Raw genomic sequence first — 18,451 nt, 5'->3', positions numbered from 1 at the left:
CAGTAAATTATACTTGTCATAGCTTGACTAAGCAACATTTAAAAGCTAAGTCTTAAAAGGTGTCTTAAATATAAAGTGTAATAGATTCGCCATTTAGATTTAATATGAATCTGAACTATTATGTTTAGTTTGAAAAACTTGTAATTTAGGCTGGTACATGACTTACAATGCATGATGTCAGCGCTGTTTGTAATGCTGAGGCGGTCTAACCATTTTTTAAAGGGGTGGTATAATGCCCCTTTTCACAAGATGTAAAATAAGTCTCTGATGTCCCCACAGTGTGTATGTGAAGTTTTAGCACAAAATAAAATAATATGTTAAAATTGTCCCTTGTGTCTGTCCCTTTAAATGCAAATGAGCTGCTGCTCCTGGCACAGAGGGCGGAGCTTTAAGAGCTTGTGTGTGTGTGTGGACAATGATGGAGAGACTACGGTGGCCGAGAGAGCTCAACGCGCTGCACCCGAAGAAAGTACATGCAAATAGAAAAAACACATGTAAATAGAAAAAAAACAAACAAACATGCAAATAGAAAAAAACACCCACAAATTATGAAAACATCTTCATCAGTTTCACAACACACGTGTGCTCCAAATACTCATTTTATGCCCACCCACGTCTCCAGTCTAGCTAACAGAGTCGGGTGGTCAACGGTGTCAAAAGCCGCCGACAGATCAAGGAGAACTAGAACCACAGTGTCTCCAGAGTCAGTAGAGATATAAATGTCGTTTAGCACTCGCAAGAGAGCGGACTCAGTGCTGTGGGCAGTCCTAAACCCAGATTGAAAAACCTCACATATACAGTTATCTGACAAAAAGTGTTGGAGTTGATCCAACACGATTTTCTCCAACAACTTGGAAATGAAAGGTAGTACAGAGATGGGCCGGTAATTTTTTAAAACAGAAGGATCCAGTGAAGGCTTCTTGAGCAGAGGAGTGACCGTAGCCACTTTAAGATTGGCCGGAACAGAGCCAGTGTTCAGACACTTGTTAATAAGAGATACCATACCTGGACCCACCGAGTTGATGATTAATTTTAAAAATCTCGGGTGAATGATATCACTTGAGCAGAATGAAGGTTTGAGCTTGGCGCTCACATCCTTCAGTGTCTGGAGGTTAATGGGATCAAAAGCCTTGTTGTTGTTGTTGTTGTTGTTGCAAAACATACAGAGATTACATTTTTTTCATATTATGTTTAAATTTTCATAAAGAAAAGTTTCATAAGAAATGTTAAGTAATGTAGGGTCCAAAGTTATAAAGTTGAGACACTCACACACAGATATATAACGCTGTCACGAATCCGGTCTGTGGCCTTCCGCCCGATAGCCACCAGAGGTCGCTTCTCCATCATGTTGACTCTCACACCACACAGCACACTGGACTGCATTGCCCATCATCCATTGCACAGACGACACACACAGCTGATTACACTAATCACGCTCACAGCTGAGAACTATCTCACAATCACTATCACCCAATCACACACTCTTTATAAGCCTTGGACTATCCCTCTGTGATGGCCGAGTATTGTATAGTGCATATCCTAGCGACAGCTACTCTACGGAGCCCACTCAGTTGTTTTATGCCTTGCCTTGCCTTGCCTTGCCTTGCCTTGATATCTGCCTGTGTTTCCAGGATTAACCCTTTGCTTGCCCTTCGGACTCTGTTTGCCCCTCATTGCTTGTGTACCTGGATTATCTCTCTGCCTTGCCCTGTTTGATATTGTTCACCGATCGTAGACCCACGCTTGCCCTAGGATCTCTCTTGTGTCTTGTCCGTACCATACCTGTTTACCGTGGTCTGACCCTTGCCTGTTTACTATGTTTATAAATAAAAGCTTGCACATGGATCCGCACGCCTCACGTCTTGTTCGCCTCGTTACAAACGCATATTTTAAAAGCTTTTTTGTAAAAAATACTATATTTATTTGCAAACGTTATGTTTAGAGCATTATATTTCTGTCGTAAGAACAGCTATTCAGCTGATGGACTCCGTGCTTCGTTGTCATGGGAACATCCCAGGTGAAAATAATGAGGAAATTACGGTGTCTTTCGTTGCTCCCTTCATTAAGTGCATTCCAAACGGCTACATAATGGCTCACTAGTGCCCTGCTCACTCCAAAGTCCCTCTTCAAGAGCACTACCGTCTGCCTTTCGAAGGGAGCAGGGCATAGGGATGCTCACAAGCAATAAGCACGTCCCAGCCGGGTTCGTCACTTATTTGGTTCCCCTGGAAACACTTCCGTTGTGGTCTGTGCTATTTGCAGCGCAATCTGTATTTGGTTGTGTTGTGAACTTTTGCAGCGCGTTTCTGTATTTGGTTGTGTTATTTGGAGCACACGTGTGTTGTGAAACTGATGATGTTTTCTTAATTTGCGGGTGTTTTTTTCTATTTGCATGTGTTTTTTTCTATTTGCATGTGGTTTCTTCAGTTGCTGCACGTTGAGCTCTCTCGGCCACCGTAGAGACTCAAGAAGTGACAACATGTAGAATGCAACTGGATGTTTCTGAATGGTTAGTTGATGAATTTATGCTTATGCTACTGATGTGGAGTTAACTATCTTCAAGTCATTGATTAGCATATTCTGTCATGATAATCTACAGTATACAATCACTTCTGTGGGAACTGTTGTAAGATGCATACAGAGTGACATGCCATTGCATTTGTGTTACATACTGTATTGCATGTGAAAAGACGGATGCAACAGCTTGAGTATACTCACAAATGTGCTCTACTATAACAACTCTTCCTCTTCTCAACATGGACTCATGGGGGTTTATGTAAATTTGAGGGTTAGTGATGTCACTAACCCGGGAGGAATGTCATGTAGTTGTACTCCTTAAAAAACGATTTCTTTAAAAGCAAATATCTTCCTTTGCTTTGAACTTTGAGCGTTGTAACTTTGCAGATGTTGTTTATGCTCAAACAGCAACATTACACACCAGCTAAAGTTAGAAAAGTGAAATCATAATCAACCACCCCTTTAATGTTTGTTCTCGTCCATAGTGCTTTAAAATACAATAATCTGTTTAAAATTTAAATGAGTTGGATACATTGTGGACTACACAAGATTGTGCATGTGATTCGTGTTTGAGAAAATGTGTGAAAAAGCGACTGATCTTAGATACAGATTTAGTGTATTTTTATAATTTAGGTGAGATGCTTAATATTCTATCTAGACAGCATGATTGGACTGTCTGATTGGACAGAAAATCTGATGAGAAATTGAGGTGCAGAGCAAAATCGTTCATTCGTATAGGTGATGGAGAGAAACTGTGAATTTTACATTTATAACCTCAGTTAGCTTCTGTGCCTTGTCTTGTGTTAACGTTACTACCTGGAAGTTATCATCGTCTGTTTATTGGATTATCTCTGTTTATTTCCTGATTTCTATTAAAAACCACTTTACTGATCCTCAAGCCTGATCTTTCTGAATCCACACAAATCAGGCTGCTCAGGCCTGCCCACGGCCTCTGACTGACAGGCCTGCATTACCATAGATTCCACCCTCAGCGAGTTGTGCGCTATCCGCCATTTTCTCTGCGCTCTAGCAGCTGTAGTGATAATGTCTCGTAAGCAATCCAGGTGTTCTGTTGTTGGATGTAAGAGTGAACATTAGAGTCTTCATTTTCTCCCATCATCCGAGCCACTGAGGACGCAGTGAATTTATTTTATTTTTGAAGGTAATGCGCAAAATATACCTAAATTCGTTTATGTCTGCACAGATCATTTCATTCCAGACTGCTCTGTGAACGAGGGTCAATACAAAGGGACAATACAAAACACAGGCTTTGGTAAAAAGTGGTTACTCAAGGATGGATCAGTAACTACTGCTCACGGCAGTAATGAAAGGGAATAGTGCGCAATAGTGCACAACTCATATGAACACAACAGTTCATATGAGTTGTTTTACGGATATAATGTTTACTTGTTTATTAAGCACCCCCCGAAAAGGCATAAAGTCTGTATATATTTGTTTACTGTTAGTTGTAACAAGTGGTTTTGTGTTATTCGCTGTGTATGTTGATGATAATACAAGGGAGAAAGAGAGCTTATTGATAAGACTTTAATGCACACTTCTTGTACTGTGATTTATTCAACTCCTACAGTGATTTTCTGGAGCGAAAATGGTCGCCTCATCTTTTGTGTGATGTACAATAAACTTCATAAAACTGACTAGCAATGTTTTGGCCACCATTTGGACAGGGTACACCACAACAGACTTGTAGTGGATAAAAGCAATGTGACAACATATGTTATAACTGTGATTAAACTAAACTATACCTGTTCTATCTCTATGCAGCATACTGTATATTCTCTGGCTCTGTAGGCATCATTGCCCGACACCGGTTCGAACTGAACACTGCTAGTACAGTTTCTGACATTTCATTGTGTGAGATTGTCATGTTTTGTTGCCACCGGAGCACAAGCTTTTGAAGCTCCGCACACTTCTAGAATGGGGGCCAGGAGCAGCAGCTCGTATGCATTTAAAGGGACACACACAAAAATGGCGTGTCTTTGCTCACCTCCAATAAAAGTGGAAATTTTAACATGCTATAAAATATGATCTGTGGGGTATTTTGAGCTTCAACTTCACAACTTCTGGGGACATCAAAGACTTATTTTACATCTTGATAAAAGTAGCATAATAGGTGTCCTTTAAGAAATGTAAGTCTTATTTCTGTCTCTCACAGCTTTGCACTTGTCTGTCCACCGTGGAACAGCTTTCCTTGTCATTTTCCCTCTGCTTTTCAATATTGATTCTAATGCTGCCACGAGGATAGTTGCACAAACTTTCTCATTCAAGTTTTCAGTTTCTTGATTTGAATCAATTGCAGCCACTTAAACTATTCCCAATATGCATCTTCTTCTTCCTTGTATTGACATTCTATCTGTCTCAATATCCACTGTTGTGATCTGGGTAGTGAACACTCCTAATTGTAGACTCTTCTCATATATTCCAATTACACTTTCCAGCCAGAGTGTTAGACACTATAGTGTCAAATCCAACACAGATTCCATTCCCGTATGAACCTATATCCTTGTTCCACACCCATCATTCAAACAAACCAGCTTATTTTCCTCTAATAGAGTTTTAATGTGGACGGAGATCAATTCTAATACGCAGCTAAAATGCTGGTGTGGACGGAGATCGTATTCGTTTTAATTCTCCGTTTCTAAACTAAAACGCAGTAGTGTGGATGGGGCCTTGGAACGCTAAAAGGCTGTTATCACAGCTAATAAGAGTTGCACCTTCAACGAGAGTGAGTGGACACTACAGGCTGCAATTCCCTGTCAGTGTTGCCGCAATCTTTTCCCCTGTGTGCCTCAGCACTGAGAGAGCGAGTCTCCTAAAAGAGCTTACATGGGTGTGAGTTCCGTCTTTCTAAAGATGACATTCCACCCGTGTGTTTCTTGATGCAGTCGTTTCTTATCCTCACTGACGGCCACAATCACGGTTTCACATGCCTGGGCAAACGTGTTGAGACTGTGTTCGTGGGTGGTTCATGTTTTCATATGGGAACATGGCCACGTCATCACATGCCAGTCGCAACTCTTTTTTCTCCAGAAAGCTTGAGTCCCCTCTGTTGTTGGCCAGTCACCGCTTGTGTGTAAGCGGTGTGTGTGTAAAAGCACAGCCGCAGGTCTGCTCAACACTCTGGGAGACGATGGAGATCAGCGAATGCCTCCGCCGGGCAAAAATCGCTGCATCGGAGAGAGGGCTGTTATGCTCTGGAAATGAGGGTGATGCTGAGCTTCCCACTGTAATGGTGTGTGCTTATGCTGACTCAGATTCAGAGTTGACAGCCATGCTTTCCCGGGTCTTTTACCAGATGTGCATTGGAAAACTTGACAGTATGGAGCTATATTGGTGCCAAAAATATGGAATGCAAAAATCTGGATTAGTTTTCTTTCCCTCTGTGCGCAGACCACCTCCACCCTGCATTTGAGGCCAAGGCACTCTTAATGCATAAGGGTAGTTTTGAGCCGGGGTTGAGCTACGCATGTTGACTAACCGGGATCAAGGTCAATGCGTTGTGGTTGTGGTCAGAGTCACAGTGGTACCCAAATTCTCAAAAAAAAAAAATCTCTGGATCCAAAGAGGGCCCGGAGAGCAGTGGGAGGAGAGAATCCTCACCACTCTCATTCGCCTCTTCTATTGCCAGCGGGCAGCAATGCGTAGTTCAAGAACGCAACCAAGCCTTCTCCTGCGCCCCCTGCCCTGTTGGGGCAGGCTGGGTGCCATATGTGCGACCCTGCAGGGATCCCATATGTGGATTCTTCCATGGCTGTTCATAAACTAAAGCCCATGTCTTTCCCTTGGGCTAAGTCACCCCAGTATTTGATATGCAGTAAAACCTTTGGGTTAGTCCATTTGTATATCTCCACATAACTCCTTCGGGGAAGAACGTGGCTTCCGCAGCATGCTCCTTCCTAACGGAAAGGGCACACTTTCTCAGTGTTATCCAATAGTATCACCGTATAGGTTACCACGGAACAACAGTGACAGACACTCTCTGTGTAAGCCCTCTCCTATCATCCCTCCAGGCAAGAAGGGGCAGGAGGCTTTCACAGGGCACTGGAAGGGGGCAGCAGCTGTGGCGATTTGGTAGGGATTCCTATTCGTCAGTCATGATGTACGTCGAGAGTGACCGACTGATAGGGAACGTCTCGTTTACGTATGGTAACCCTTGTTCCCTGAAGGAGGGAATGGAGACGTGCGTTCCGTCACCACAACTCCTGTACTCCTCAGCGAAAACCTGAAGATGCAATGCACCTGCTGCTCATTATGTACCCTCTCTGCGAGGCAGAGCAGCTGTTGCAAATCATTGCAGGCCAATGTTCATTGGCTCGTTTAGTTACACTCAAAGTACATTGGCTCTCTGGCGAGATTCCTATTCGTCGGTCACGAACGAATGATTACGTATCCGTTCCCTCCTTCAGGGAACGAGGTTTACCATACCTAACCGAGACATTTCCGTAGTTTCCAAAATTCCACTTTATTTTCACTTTTTTCTATATATCTTTGATGACTGTGGTTGCTCATACCAACTTACAGTATGAACTTTATTGTATTAATAAATATGAAGGAACTCAGTGGTACTCAACTCTATAGTTCTGGAATACCCCCAGCACTGCACAAGATGTCTTCCTAATCAAACACACTTGATTCAACCTATCAACTAATTAGTAAAGACTCCAAGACCTCAGATGGGTGTGTCAGATGAGAGAGACATCAAATATGTGCAGTGTTGGGGGTACTCCAGGACAAAGGTTGGGAATCAGTGTATTAAGCAGTTTTGGACTACTATTTAATAGCCTTACCTTGTACTGTTATTCATCAGACTTAATGATATTCTTAAAATGTATGTATATGTTACGTAAAGAGGAACGGAACTTCATTTTGGGTAATTAATATGCTTGGTTCAAATTCCTAAAAATTTGGGTCACGGCTTCATGAACATGGGAAGATTTGGGTCCATGGCCAAACCAGTTGAGAACTGTTTTAGATCATGCAGGACCCAAGGAGAAGACACACAGGCGCTCTATATTCTGACACCCCACTGCATGTGTCCTTCATCTTTGGTTAAACTAACCATTTAAGTTTGTAAATTTTTAATGTTCCCCCTTTTTTCAGTTTCAATTAAATTTTTAGTTCAAATAAAAATACAGTGCATAGTTCAGAAACAGTACCTTGCGTTAATGTGTAGGGCTAGCGCCACCTAGCATCCAATCAGTGCTAATACCGGTATCATCGGTTTATATCGGTTTAAGTCTATCTCAAACAAACTTAAATGACAGTCCAGCTATGGGATTGTGTCAAATGGCGCTTTTCCATTACCAGTACCAGCTCAACTCGACTCGACTCGCCTCGGCTCGCTTTTCGCTCCGTTTTCCATTGCAGATAGTACCTCCACAATAACTGAAACTGCCGTGACTCGAGGCACCCGCTACCCACACACAGGACAATGGAGGAAATCGAGTGTATGCTGTTTTTGGATGTTTTTGCTGTTTTTTTATTCAGGATACTCCGTCTGGCGCGTGCAATGATGACGCAGTGAATAGTGACGATTCTCTCTGACCAATCAGCAGTCTGCCGTGTTTTCAAGTCACATTTTAGTATCGCCTCAGCTCGCTTAGAACCTCGCCGGAGGTGGTACGAAAAAAAGTACCTGGAAGCAGGTACAGGTACAACTTTTACACAGTGGAAAACCAAACAAAGCCGAGTCGAGTCGAGCTGGTACTGTGTAGTGGAAAAGCGCCAAAAGGTTGAACCTCTGACACTCTTACAAAGGGTTCCAAATGTAAATGTCCACTTTATATTCACAAATATATATGAATACAAATGAGGTCACATTGTTGTTGAAGGCACACATTATTTGGTTGCCACTTATTTATATGATTATTTTTTTTCTTTTCCAGGTGAGTGTATTTGGGTTTGGAGCAGATGAAAATGGAAACTGGCATCATTACTTTGAACAAAATAAGCATCATCGTAACGCTGGCAATCATGGAGGAAGCTATGAATATCGTATTGCACTTAAGCTTCATGAGAAAAAAGGAATACGGTTGTATACAGGATGGTGACATTGCAGTAAATTTCACATTTATTAAGTATTCTTAATATTATGCATGGTCAAGACATTTTTTTAAGGTCATCATGAACAAAACAGAGGCTATGTACAGGCAGCATGCTCAGTAATCAGTACCACCTAAAACATATGTTGTTTTTCTCAAATAAATATACAAACACATCCAGAGTCATGTTCTAACATAAGAATTGCTCTCATTACCAGATGGCATACATGTGATTCTGAGTAGTTATCAACAAGGAACAGATATGTAACAGCTATTATTACCAATGGAGGGAAAGATTATGGGGAATATGTGTTATGTTATAGTGTGTCTTTGTTAAATGAGGTGGGTATGAAGATTAGAACATAATCTGCTGTTAACTTTAATTAATTTATTTGGACCATTAAATGCCATCAAGTAAGTGTATGAGGCATTTGTCACATTACTGGGTTTTCAATTGAATGTTGGCTGTATGGGTGCCAGTCTATTAGTGTGAACCAGCTGAGGAATACATAGAAGTAAAATATAGCTGGTAGTAGAAGGAGGACAATCTTACTTTTTTAAAGGAGGGATCCAAATGTCTGTACTGTGGCTATTACATAATGTGAATTAACATGGTATAATCCATTATACTACTGAAATATTTGGTTCTGACTTAGTGAAAGAGAAAACCCAATCACAGTAAGCAGTCATTTTCTTTATACTTACAGTACAATTTACAGTACATTTATTACAGGAGCTACTCTTGCCACATCCACAACTTGTTATTAAACATCATTACCCATTTACATACAGGCTTAATGTATTTAAACCACTCTTTGTCAGCCTTATCTTGCTAAAGTCTTGTATCTTAACACTGCAACTGTGTGCGCTGATCTCTTCTTGCTTTTCTTTGGTCTCTACCATTTGTCTGTGGTTTCTGGATGTCCCTACAGTGGGGAAAATAATTATTTGATCCCCTGTTGATTTTGTAAGTTTGCCCACTTACAAAGAAATGAAGGCTCTATAATTTTTATGGGAGGTTTATTTTAATGGATAGAGACAGAATATCAACCAAAAAATCCAGAAAAAAAACAACAACATTATATAAAGGTTATAAATTGATTTGCATTTCAGTAAGTGAAATAAGTATTTGATCCCCAAAACATGCCTTAGTACTTGGTGGAGAAACCTTTGTTGGCAAGCACAGAGGTAAGACATTTCTTGTAGTTGGTCACCAGGTTTGTACACATCTCAGGAGGAATTTTGATCCACTCCTCTTTACAGATAGTCTCAAAATCCTTAAGGTTTCTTGGCTGTCGCCTGGCAACTCAAAGTTTCAGCTCCATCCACAGATTTTCTACAAGATTAAGGTCTGGCTAGGCCACTCCATGACCTTAATGTGCAGTCGTCCTGTACCCTTACAAGAGAAAGAGCCCAAAAGCATTTTGTTTCCACCTCCGTGCTTGACCGTAGGGATGGTGTTCATGGGGTCATAGTCAGCATTTCTCTCCCTCCAAACACAGCGATTTGAGTTGATACCAAAGAGCTCAATTTTGGTCTCTGAATCATAAGATGTTTAATGGCAAACTTCAGACGGGCCTGTACATGTGCCTTCTTGAGCAGGGTTCGTTCTCTAAATCTTAAAGCTACACTGTGTGATATTTTCCCCCATCTAGCGGTGAAATTGTATATGACTACCCAGTAAATATTAGTTTCTGTTCCTTTCAATTTCGAGGGCGTTTTAACTCCTACGGTGGCCGTATTATTCCAAGATTAACATGGCTTCCAGTTCAACTTCATCCAATTGCGCCTTTAAAACTATCACCTGTGATCCGTCGCAGCACAGATTTATGTTACAAGGTAAACAATACTTTTTCACCATTGACGCGAGGAAAAGTAACACAAGTTATACTAGAGGTCGTTCTGGCGTTATGCACAACCATGCTATGGTTAGACAAGCAACTATAAAACTTTTAAATTAACACAAATAGGCTGAATTACCTGTCGAGAAGAAAGCAGGCAACTTCGGCGTCCGTTTTAAAATCTTTGCTCCTCATGAGCTCTTTCCATCTGGGAAAAGTTACTCCAGTATTGACTGATTTGCCTGTCGCGTTGACGTTTTAATTCTCTCTTTCGCTTCCTTGGCGACTCTGCTACATGTCCTCGAAAATAGGCGTGATCCTCCATCAGCAATCTTTCAAATCTGCCGGCAGTCGCGAGTAATCTCCCCCTCGCATTCGTCTCTGTGTCACTAAAGCGCGAAAGGCGAAGCTTGAATTTACAGGTATGTCCCTCTTTGGCTAATGTAGCTTCAAGATGGAGGGGCAACATGGCGACCAGCATTCGAACCCCTCACCCGTATGTACTTTCAATGGCAGATTATAAACTTACGAGAATACTTTATTACTTGAAAGAAGTAAATATACATTAATGAACACATATATTTTTGAAAGAACTAAGTGTTTTTTGCTAAGAATCAACTAAAAAAGTTACACAGTGTAGCTTTAAATCTGAATGGTTTACCATCACAAAAATAGACATAGTCATACACTGTGTGAAAATGAATTTGTGTACAACATTTTGTGGAAATCGGATACAAGTTTGTGCATCTTTACAATTTGATAATAACTCCGGAAACATGCATGATAGTATCAAAATTCTAGTTTATTCTGAATTGTGTTGCCTTTTTCCTAAATTTTATGTTTTTCAAAAAAAATTTTTCAAACACCTCCTAGGACATTTGTCAGATCTTCACTAAGCTTTGCACTAGTGGTGGACCGTTATCGGCGTTAACGTGCTGCGTTAACGTGAGACTCTTATCGGGCGATAAAAAAAATATCGCCGTTAATCTATTCTCAAAGTTGGGTTGGGAGCTGGGTCTATACTATGCAAGCTATGATGACTTTCACCTTGATATTTTAGCGCGGATGTATACATAGCCGAATTCGGTTCGGTGTTCGGTACGCATTTTCAAACCGAACGGTTCGTTGGATCATTTTTCCTGCCAGCCAAAATTTTGTTATTTCTAATGTAAGAGACACTGGCGCGACCACAACATTGTCTGACATCAAATGGCAAACGTAATGTAAGCGGAACGAAACTGAGCTACTCCTTATTGTGTGGTTGACGGACCATTGTTTATCAGTTTGGACCAAAGCAGCGCGAGGCGATCGTGATCATGCGACACTGTTACTACACAGCGCTAAGAGATCCAGTAAAGAAAGCATTTGAATTCGCCACAGAAGTAATAACATCGCTGCGAGATCTAGTGAGAAACATTCACATTTCTCCGTTATTAACGGATCAAACAGTGTGTGGAAGCCAGGAAGAAACATTGTGCCATGAATGAACTATCCGGTGTCCACAGATCTGCAACATTTACCATGGATTTACTGTAGTAACACTGCAACCATGGAAGTTTGGCAGGAATAGTAGGCTATAATGCTTTCAAGTAACATTACGTTGGTTTTATTTTGACATTATGAATAAAATTGCTGCCCTCAAATGTTAATCTGAACTAAAAATAGACCTTTGTTTATAACTACTACAATATTAGGCTACATTTCATTTTTTCCAAGGAGCTGTTTTGTTTTATATGCTCATAAGAAGAGTCTATTATAGCTCCATCATTGCTCAAAGTAAATAAAAAAAATTATAATAAAAAAAACAACAAATCATACTTTATTATGTTAGTTTTAATAATAACAAAAAAAAAAATCTCTGGCATTTCTTCACAAGTTCTTTTAAATGTCACTTTGTATTTAAGAAACACGTGCCCTTTAGTCATTATTTGGGTTGCACACATATTCTGAATGCCTTCGGCAGAATTCAAATGAGCCATTTTAATCTAGATTAATCTAGATTAATTCCAAGATTACAGTGAGATTAATCTAGATTAAAAAAATTAATCTATGCCCACCAGTGATGCGCGGGTCAATGTATAAACAAACCGCACCCGACCGACGTTTTCAACTAACCCGCCCGCAACTCGGACCGCAAAAAACGAAAAAGAAAATATTGTACCCGACCCGCATTTTTTTTAAAGTAGCTATAATGCTCATCGTAGCGTCTTAATATAACTTAATATTCTAATTTTGTCAAGAATTATAAAAATCGTCAATATAAGCTCATAATTTGTACTAAAATAGTCTAAATGTTTAGTTTTAAAAACAATTTTAAAAAGCTGGCTATGTCTATTTTGATGTTTCTGCGCAAGTTCAGCAGACAGTGAGGTTCGGGTTTGTTCCGATCAGAGCTCGTGAGCGGAGAGCGCATTTCTGAATATTCCGCTCCGCTCACGGTCGCTCGCCCAACCCAGATGGCCTGCTGGTTCGAAAATATGTGGAATAAGGGCTGCCTCCGACTAATTTTTTTTCTAGTCGACTAGTTGTTCATTTAAGCCATTCGTGGACAAATCGCCCCTTTATATTAAATTAATTACTTAAATAGGCTAGCCTACAGGAATAAGCGTAATGACCGCACGCATAAAGCTTGCCACAAAGAACCGGTTAAAGTAGCCTAATGATTATGAATGTGTCTAAATTAGCAAGGAGACATTTAATTGTTTAGTAATAAACTGGTGTTTTCTGTGTCGCTGCAAAGATGAAGTTGACAATGCGGAGATTGCGGACTCGCCATGAACGCCAGAGAGAAATGCACATTTCATATGGATTAGCCTACATAATCAGAGAGTATAGCCTATTTATTTTGGTTTGAATATTTTCGTTTAAAAGTAGACATTTCAAGCTTTCTGTAATATATAGCCTATATTTATCAAATCTGTGAGGCACAAGCTGAGTTTCGGCGCCCTCCAGTTCACATGCAGTGATCGAGTACCGGCGCCTTATTTTGTCTGCTATATATTTGCTTCTTATTTAATAAATACGGGCAATTGATTGATAAAACATTGATCAAAATTAAGATACAATTTATACAAAACGAAAATCTTTTAAAAAGAGTTTTCTATAAAACAAAACTTAATGAAGTCGTCAAAATCATGTTTTACCAAAAACAGCGCCGTTGCTAGGAGGGCGTCAGCGCCTCTGCCTCTCAGCGCCTCCTCACGAGTGGATGATAGCCCTGAAGATGCCTAGCAATGATATACCTTTACTGGTAGTATACCTTTAGTTAAGTTATCGCAGCGCGCTAAGAGACAATGTTATCGGAAAATGCAGCCCAGGTATATGCATAATGGAGATTCCAAAGCTCTCTTCTTTGGTCAGAACCATGGAGAGCGATCGAGGATTTACTTTTACAATGCAACACAATATTTAAAGAGCATCAAGCTATTAAAATCTATATTATGTATACGCACAGATAATACAACAGTAGGCTATATTAGTCAATATTTTTTTATTAGGTTAAGCAGTGATTGGATAACGTTTTTTTATTTTTATTTTATTTAACGTTTATAATTTAAGGCCCACCCACAATTGGTCTGGCTTATCCAAAACTGGAATCCTGGCGCCGTGCCTGGTTGATCGTGCCAGTTTTGTGGTTATCAAATGTGTAAATAGCATCGCAAGAAGTAGCCTACACATGACAAAGCCAGCACTTTGGTCATCATCTTTCATTATTTCGGCAAATGTCTCCCACACTTTGCTCTTTCTATTTGTGTATTTGCGGAGCTTCCACTCCCCAGTCTTCACCTATTTTCTCTTGCCGCCTCCATCTCTACCTGCAGACTGAGCTCGTGCGTCATCTTCGCGCCAGTTATTCAGCCAATAAGTGTAAATTAAATTTAAAACGTATTCATAGAAAATTGTGTCTAGAACTATATAAATGACAAAGGTTTAATTGGCATCTTTATTTCAAACGACCCGACCGACCGCGACCCGAATATCATTAAAAATATTTTTGGATGACTCGTAACCGCGGGTGACCGCAGGCACCCGCTCATTTCGGATCAACCCGCGCATCACTGATGCCCACCACTACTTTGCACACATTGTCTAGTCTAGACCATGTTGGCAAAAGTTATGAACTTTTTTTGATCCATTTAACCATTTGACATCCATGTGACATGTTGCATCATAAGTTAGGTGTTGCGTCATAAGATACATTTTTGGATTGGAGATACACTCACCTAAAGGATTATTAGGAACACCAGTTAAATTTCTCATTAATGCAATTATCTAATCAACCAATCACATGGCAGTTGCTTCAATGCATTTAGGGGTGTGGTCCTGGTCAAGACAATCTCCTGAACTCCAAACTGAATGTCAGAATGGGAAAGAAAGGTGATTTAAGCAATTTTGAGCGTGGCATGGTTGTTGGTGCCAGACGGGCCGGTCTGAGTATTTCACAATCTGCTCAGTTACTGGGATTTTCACGCACAACCATTTCTAGGGTTTACAAAGAATGGTGTGAAAAGGGAAAAACATCCAGTATGCGGCCGTCCTGTGGGCAAAAATGCCTTGTTGATGCTAGAGGTCAGAGGAGAATGGGCCGACTGATTCAAGCTGATAGAAGAGCAACTTTGACTGAAATAACCACTCGTTACAACCGAGGTATGCAGCAAAGCATTTGTGAAGCCACAACACACAACCTTGAGGCGGATGGGCTACAACAGCAGAAGACCCCACCGGGTACCACTCATCTCCACTACAAATAGGAAAAAGAAGCTACAATTTGCACAAGCTCACCAAAATTTGACAGTTGAAGACTGGAAAAATGTTGCCTGGTCTGATGAGTCTCGATTTCTGTTGAGACATTAAGATGGTAGAGTCAGAATTTGGCGTAAACAGAATGAGAACATGGATCCATCATGCCTTGTTACCACTGTGCAGGCTGGTGGTGTAATGGTGTGGGGGATGTTTTCTTGGCACACTTTAGGCCCCTTAATGCCAATTGGGCATCGTTTAAATGCCACGGCCTACCTGAGCATTGTTTCTGACCATGTCCATCCCTTTATGACCACCATGTACCCATCCTCTGATGGCTACTTCCAGCAGGATAATGCACCATGTCACAAAGCTCGAATCATTTCAAATTGGTTTCTTGAACATGACAATGAGTTCACTGTACTAAAATGGCCCCCACAGACACCAGATCTCAACCCAATAGAGCATCTTTGGGATGTGGTGGAACGGGAGCTTCGTGCCCTGGATGTGCATCCCACAAATCTCCATCAACTGCAAGATGCTATCCTATCAATATGGGCCAACATTTCTAAAGAATGCTTTCAGCACCTTGTTGAATCAATGCCACGTAGAATTAAGGCAGTTCTGAAGGCGAAAGGGGGTCAAACACAGTATTAGTATGGTGTTCCTAATAATCCTTTAGGTGAGTGTACAATTGAATTTTCTTTGAGCAATAAATGGTTAAGGCAGAATGGATTTAGTTTCATAGCTAAATACCAATATGTACGAGGCTATTTGCATTCTAAAACAATTTACATTTTTTTCTTTAGTAAAATGTAATCAAATTTAGTAATTGTAAGTTTAGTGCCTGTAAATGGAAAAAAGTCCTTAAAGTCCAATGTAGCTTCAAACTCATTGCCATCATAAAAACAAAACAAAAAAATAGTGAGGCCAATGTGTGCCCTTGTTTTTTTACACACGCTTTAACAGATTGACAAAATGATGGGAACATTTTCAGAGACTTTTGATTCAATATCTCTTATTTTGAGACCTGGAATGCTTTTATTTGTCAATACAACAGCGCATAGGCCTACATAAAGAACTTTTCAGAGAAAACAAAAAGACATTTTTAGATCTGTTGTCAGACCAAAAATGCATTTACATAAACACAGAAAGAAATCAAATTATCAGCAAACTTAAAGGGTTAGCTTACCCAAAAATGTCAATGTCATGTCAATGTGATGAAATGTCATCATTTACTCACCCTCATGTCGTTCCAAACCCGCAAGACTTTCGTTCATCTTCGGAACACAAATGAAGATATTTTTAATGAAATTTTCGTCCCTCCATTGACAGCTACTTAACTAGCACTTTGATGCTTTCAAGAAGTTCATAAAAAGATTGTAAAAAAAAAATAATAATATAAATTGAGTGGTTTAGTCCAAATTTTCTGAAGAGACATGATCACTTTAGATGCTGAACAGATTGAATATAGGCTTTTATTCACATATAAACATTCATCAATGCACACATAAGTTATGGTAAACGGAATCTCAAGCATGTCGCTTGATGTGCGAGAACCAATGAGATTCACTCTCGTGTGTTGCACAGCAAATTTGAGCTTCCGCAAGAGGTTTGTTCTCGCGCATCAAGCAGGTTTGGTTAAATAAAATCTAGTTTCTTCAGAAAATTTGAACTAAACCGCACAATTCATATGGATTAGTTTTACAATCTCTTTATGTACTTTCTGAAGCGTCAAAGTGGTAGTTGCGTAGCTGTGAGGGACAGAAAACGTTCAGATTTCATTCAAATATCTTCATTTGTGTTCCGAAGATGAACGAAAGTCTTAAGGGTTTGGAACAACATGAGGGTGAGTAAATGATGACAGAATATAAATTTTTGGGGTGAATTATCCTTTAAAAAATAAGACTGACCAAATAATTAGATTAGTGCTCAATATATTAGATACTTGTTGATATAAATCACAATCTACTGAAAATCAGCCTTTAAAAGTCCTGTTATAGCTTCAGCTCTAAACTGCAAAATATCAGACTTTTAATATTTCTGCCTTGTTTTCCAGAAAATCTAAACATCTTTAGGACAAGATATATTTACCTGTTTAGGAAAAAAGTTTAAGATTGTAAAACTGTTGTGAAACAATTGCACTGTTGTTTTGCTTAAGTTAAAAAGTTGACAGAACTTCTGTCAGTGACAGAAGACATATTACACTCACCATCCAATATAGATTTTCTGAAAATTAGTCTTCAGTTTTACACAATTTTGCTTATCAGGAAAATATATATTGTTATATGAATGTGTATGTTCTTAGGTACTCCCAAAGAATGATTTTTAGCAGTGCGACTACAGCAAATATTTCCTGACAGTCTTAGGCCAATAAGTGCTGATGATTAATGTGCGAGTTCAAAAGTTTGGTTTGTGTTTCTTGACTTCAACCATCAGATGATGGAGGTTTATGAGCTCAGAGCGCACCGCCAGACTGCGGAATGTTGGCTGGGAGAGGACCTTATGGAAACCATGATAGTACTGGATGAGCTGGGTCAGTGCTCCCTAGTGAATACAACCAGACAAGAATTCATAACATTTAAATGCATAAAATAAATAACTTAATTGGGACACAAACCGTCACGAGATTTGTCTCATAAGGTTGTACCTGAATTATGCTGGTTCCGTTTTTAAAGTTGGTGAAGGAACGCATCACATCCTGACTCAGGGCCTCCACAGACTGCTTCCATGTGCTGGAGAAACCCCGCACCAACTGAGTGATACGAGCTGACAAACAGATATAGGCAGACAAATTCTTAAAAAGATGCAGATTCCTGGGATTCTCCCAGACCTCTGTGGGTGTTTCTAGGAGCATCCTTTGATGGAAACATTGTAATATGATTAATAAGTTTGGGGACAGGATGATTTTTAAGTTTTTAAAATAAGTCTGTTCACCAACGCAGCATTCATTTGATCAAAAATACAGTAAAAACATGAATACTGTGAAATATTAATTTCATTTAAAATAATTTTTTTAAGTATTTTTTTTTTGTGATGATAAAGCTGAGTTTTCAGCAGCCATTACTCCAGTCTTTAGTGTCACATGGTCCTTCAGAAATCATTCTATTATGCAGATTTGCTTTTAAACCTTTATTCTAATTTTTATTAGTTGTTGTGCTGCTTAAACTGTGGAAGTGTGGACATGTTTTTTCCCCCAGGACTGTTCTAATGAACAGCATGTATTTAACGCAAGTATTTGCTGTCATTCTTTATTTAAATATGAATTTAATTTAATTCACCTTAGCTAAATAA

The 18,451-nt window shown here is 39.8% G+C and overlaps 2 protein-coding genes across 2 annotated transcripts in view; one reads left to right on the top strand and one right to left on the bottom strand.

The window, feature by feature from the left end:
• st3gal1l3 (ST3 beta-galactoside alpha-2,3-sialyltransferase 1, like 3) overlaps nt 1–12,344 on the top strand; it is an 84,064-nt gene extending 71,720 nt beyond the window's left edge. The window contains exon 7 of the mRNA XM_079878107.1: nt 8,421–12,344. Within this exon, the coding sequence (XP_079734233.1) occupies nt 8,421–8,585 (165 nt within the window). The 3' untranslated portion in view covers nt 8,586–12,344. The remainder of the gene's footprint in view (nt 1–8,420) is intronic.
• A 3,807-nt stretch (nt 12,345–16,151) lies between these two features.
• vps52 (VPS52 subunit of GARP complex) overlaps nt 16,152–18,451 on the bottom strand; it is a 65,180-nt gene continuing 62,880 nt past the window's right edge. The window contains exons 19-20 of the mRNA XM_079879279.1: nt 17,808–17,926; nt 16,152–17,704 (exon numbers count right to left, since the gene is read on the bottom strand). Coding sequence (XP_079735405.1) covers nt 17,558–17,704; nt 17,808–17,926 — 266 coding nt within the window. The 3' untranslated portion in view covers nt 16,152–17,557. The remainder of the gene's footprint in view (nt 17,705–17,807; nt 17,927–18,451) is intronic.

This window comes from Squalius cephalus (genome assembly GCF_949319135.1).
Source record: "Squalius cephalus genome assembly, chromosome: 8".
Classification (NCBI taxonomy): domain Eukaryota; kingdom Metazoa; phylum Chordata; class Actinopteri; order Cypriniformes; family Leuciscidae; genus Squalius; species Squalius cephalus.
This window is presented reverse-complemented; position numbering and strand designations above follow the sequence as displayed.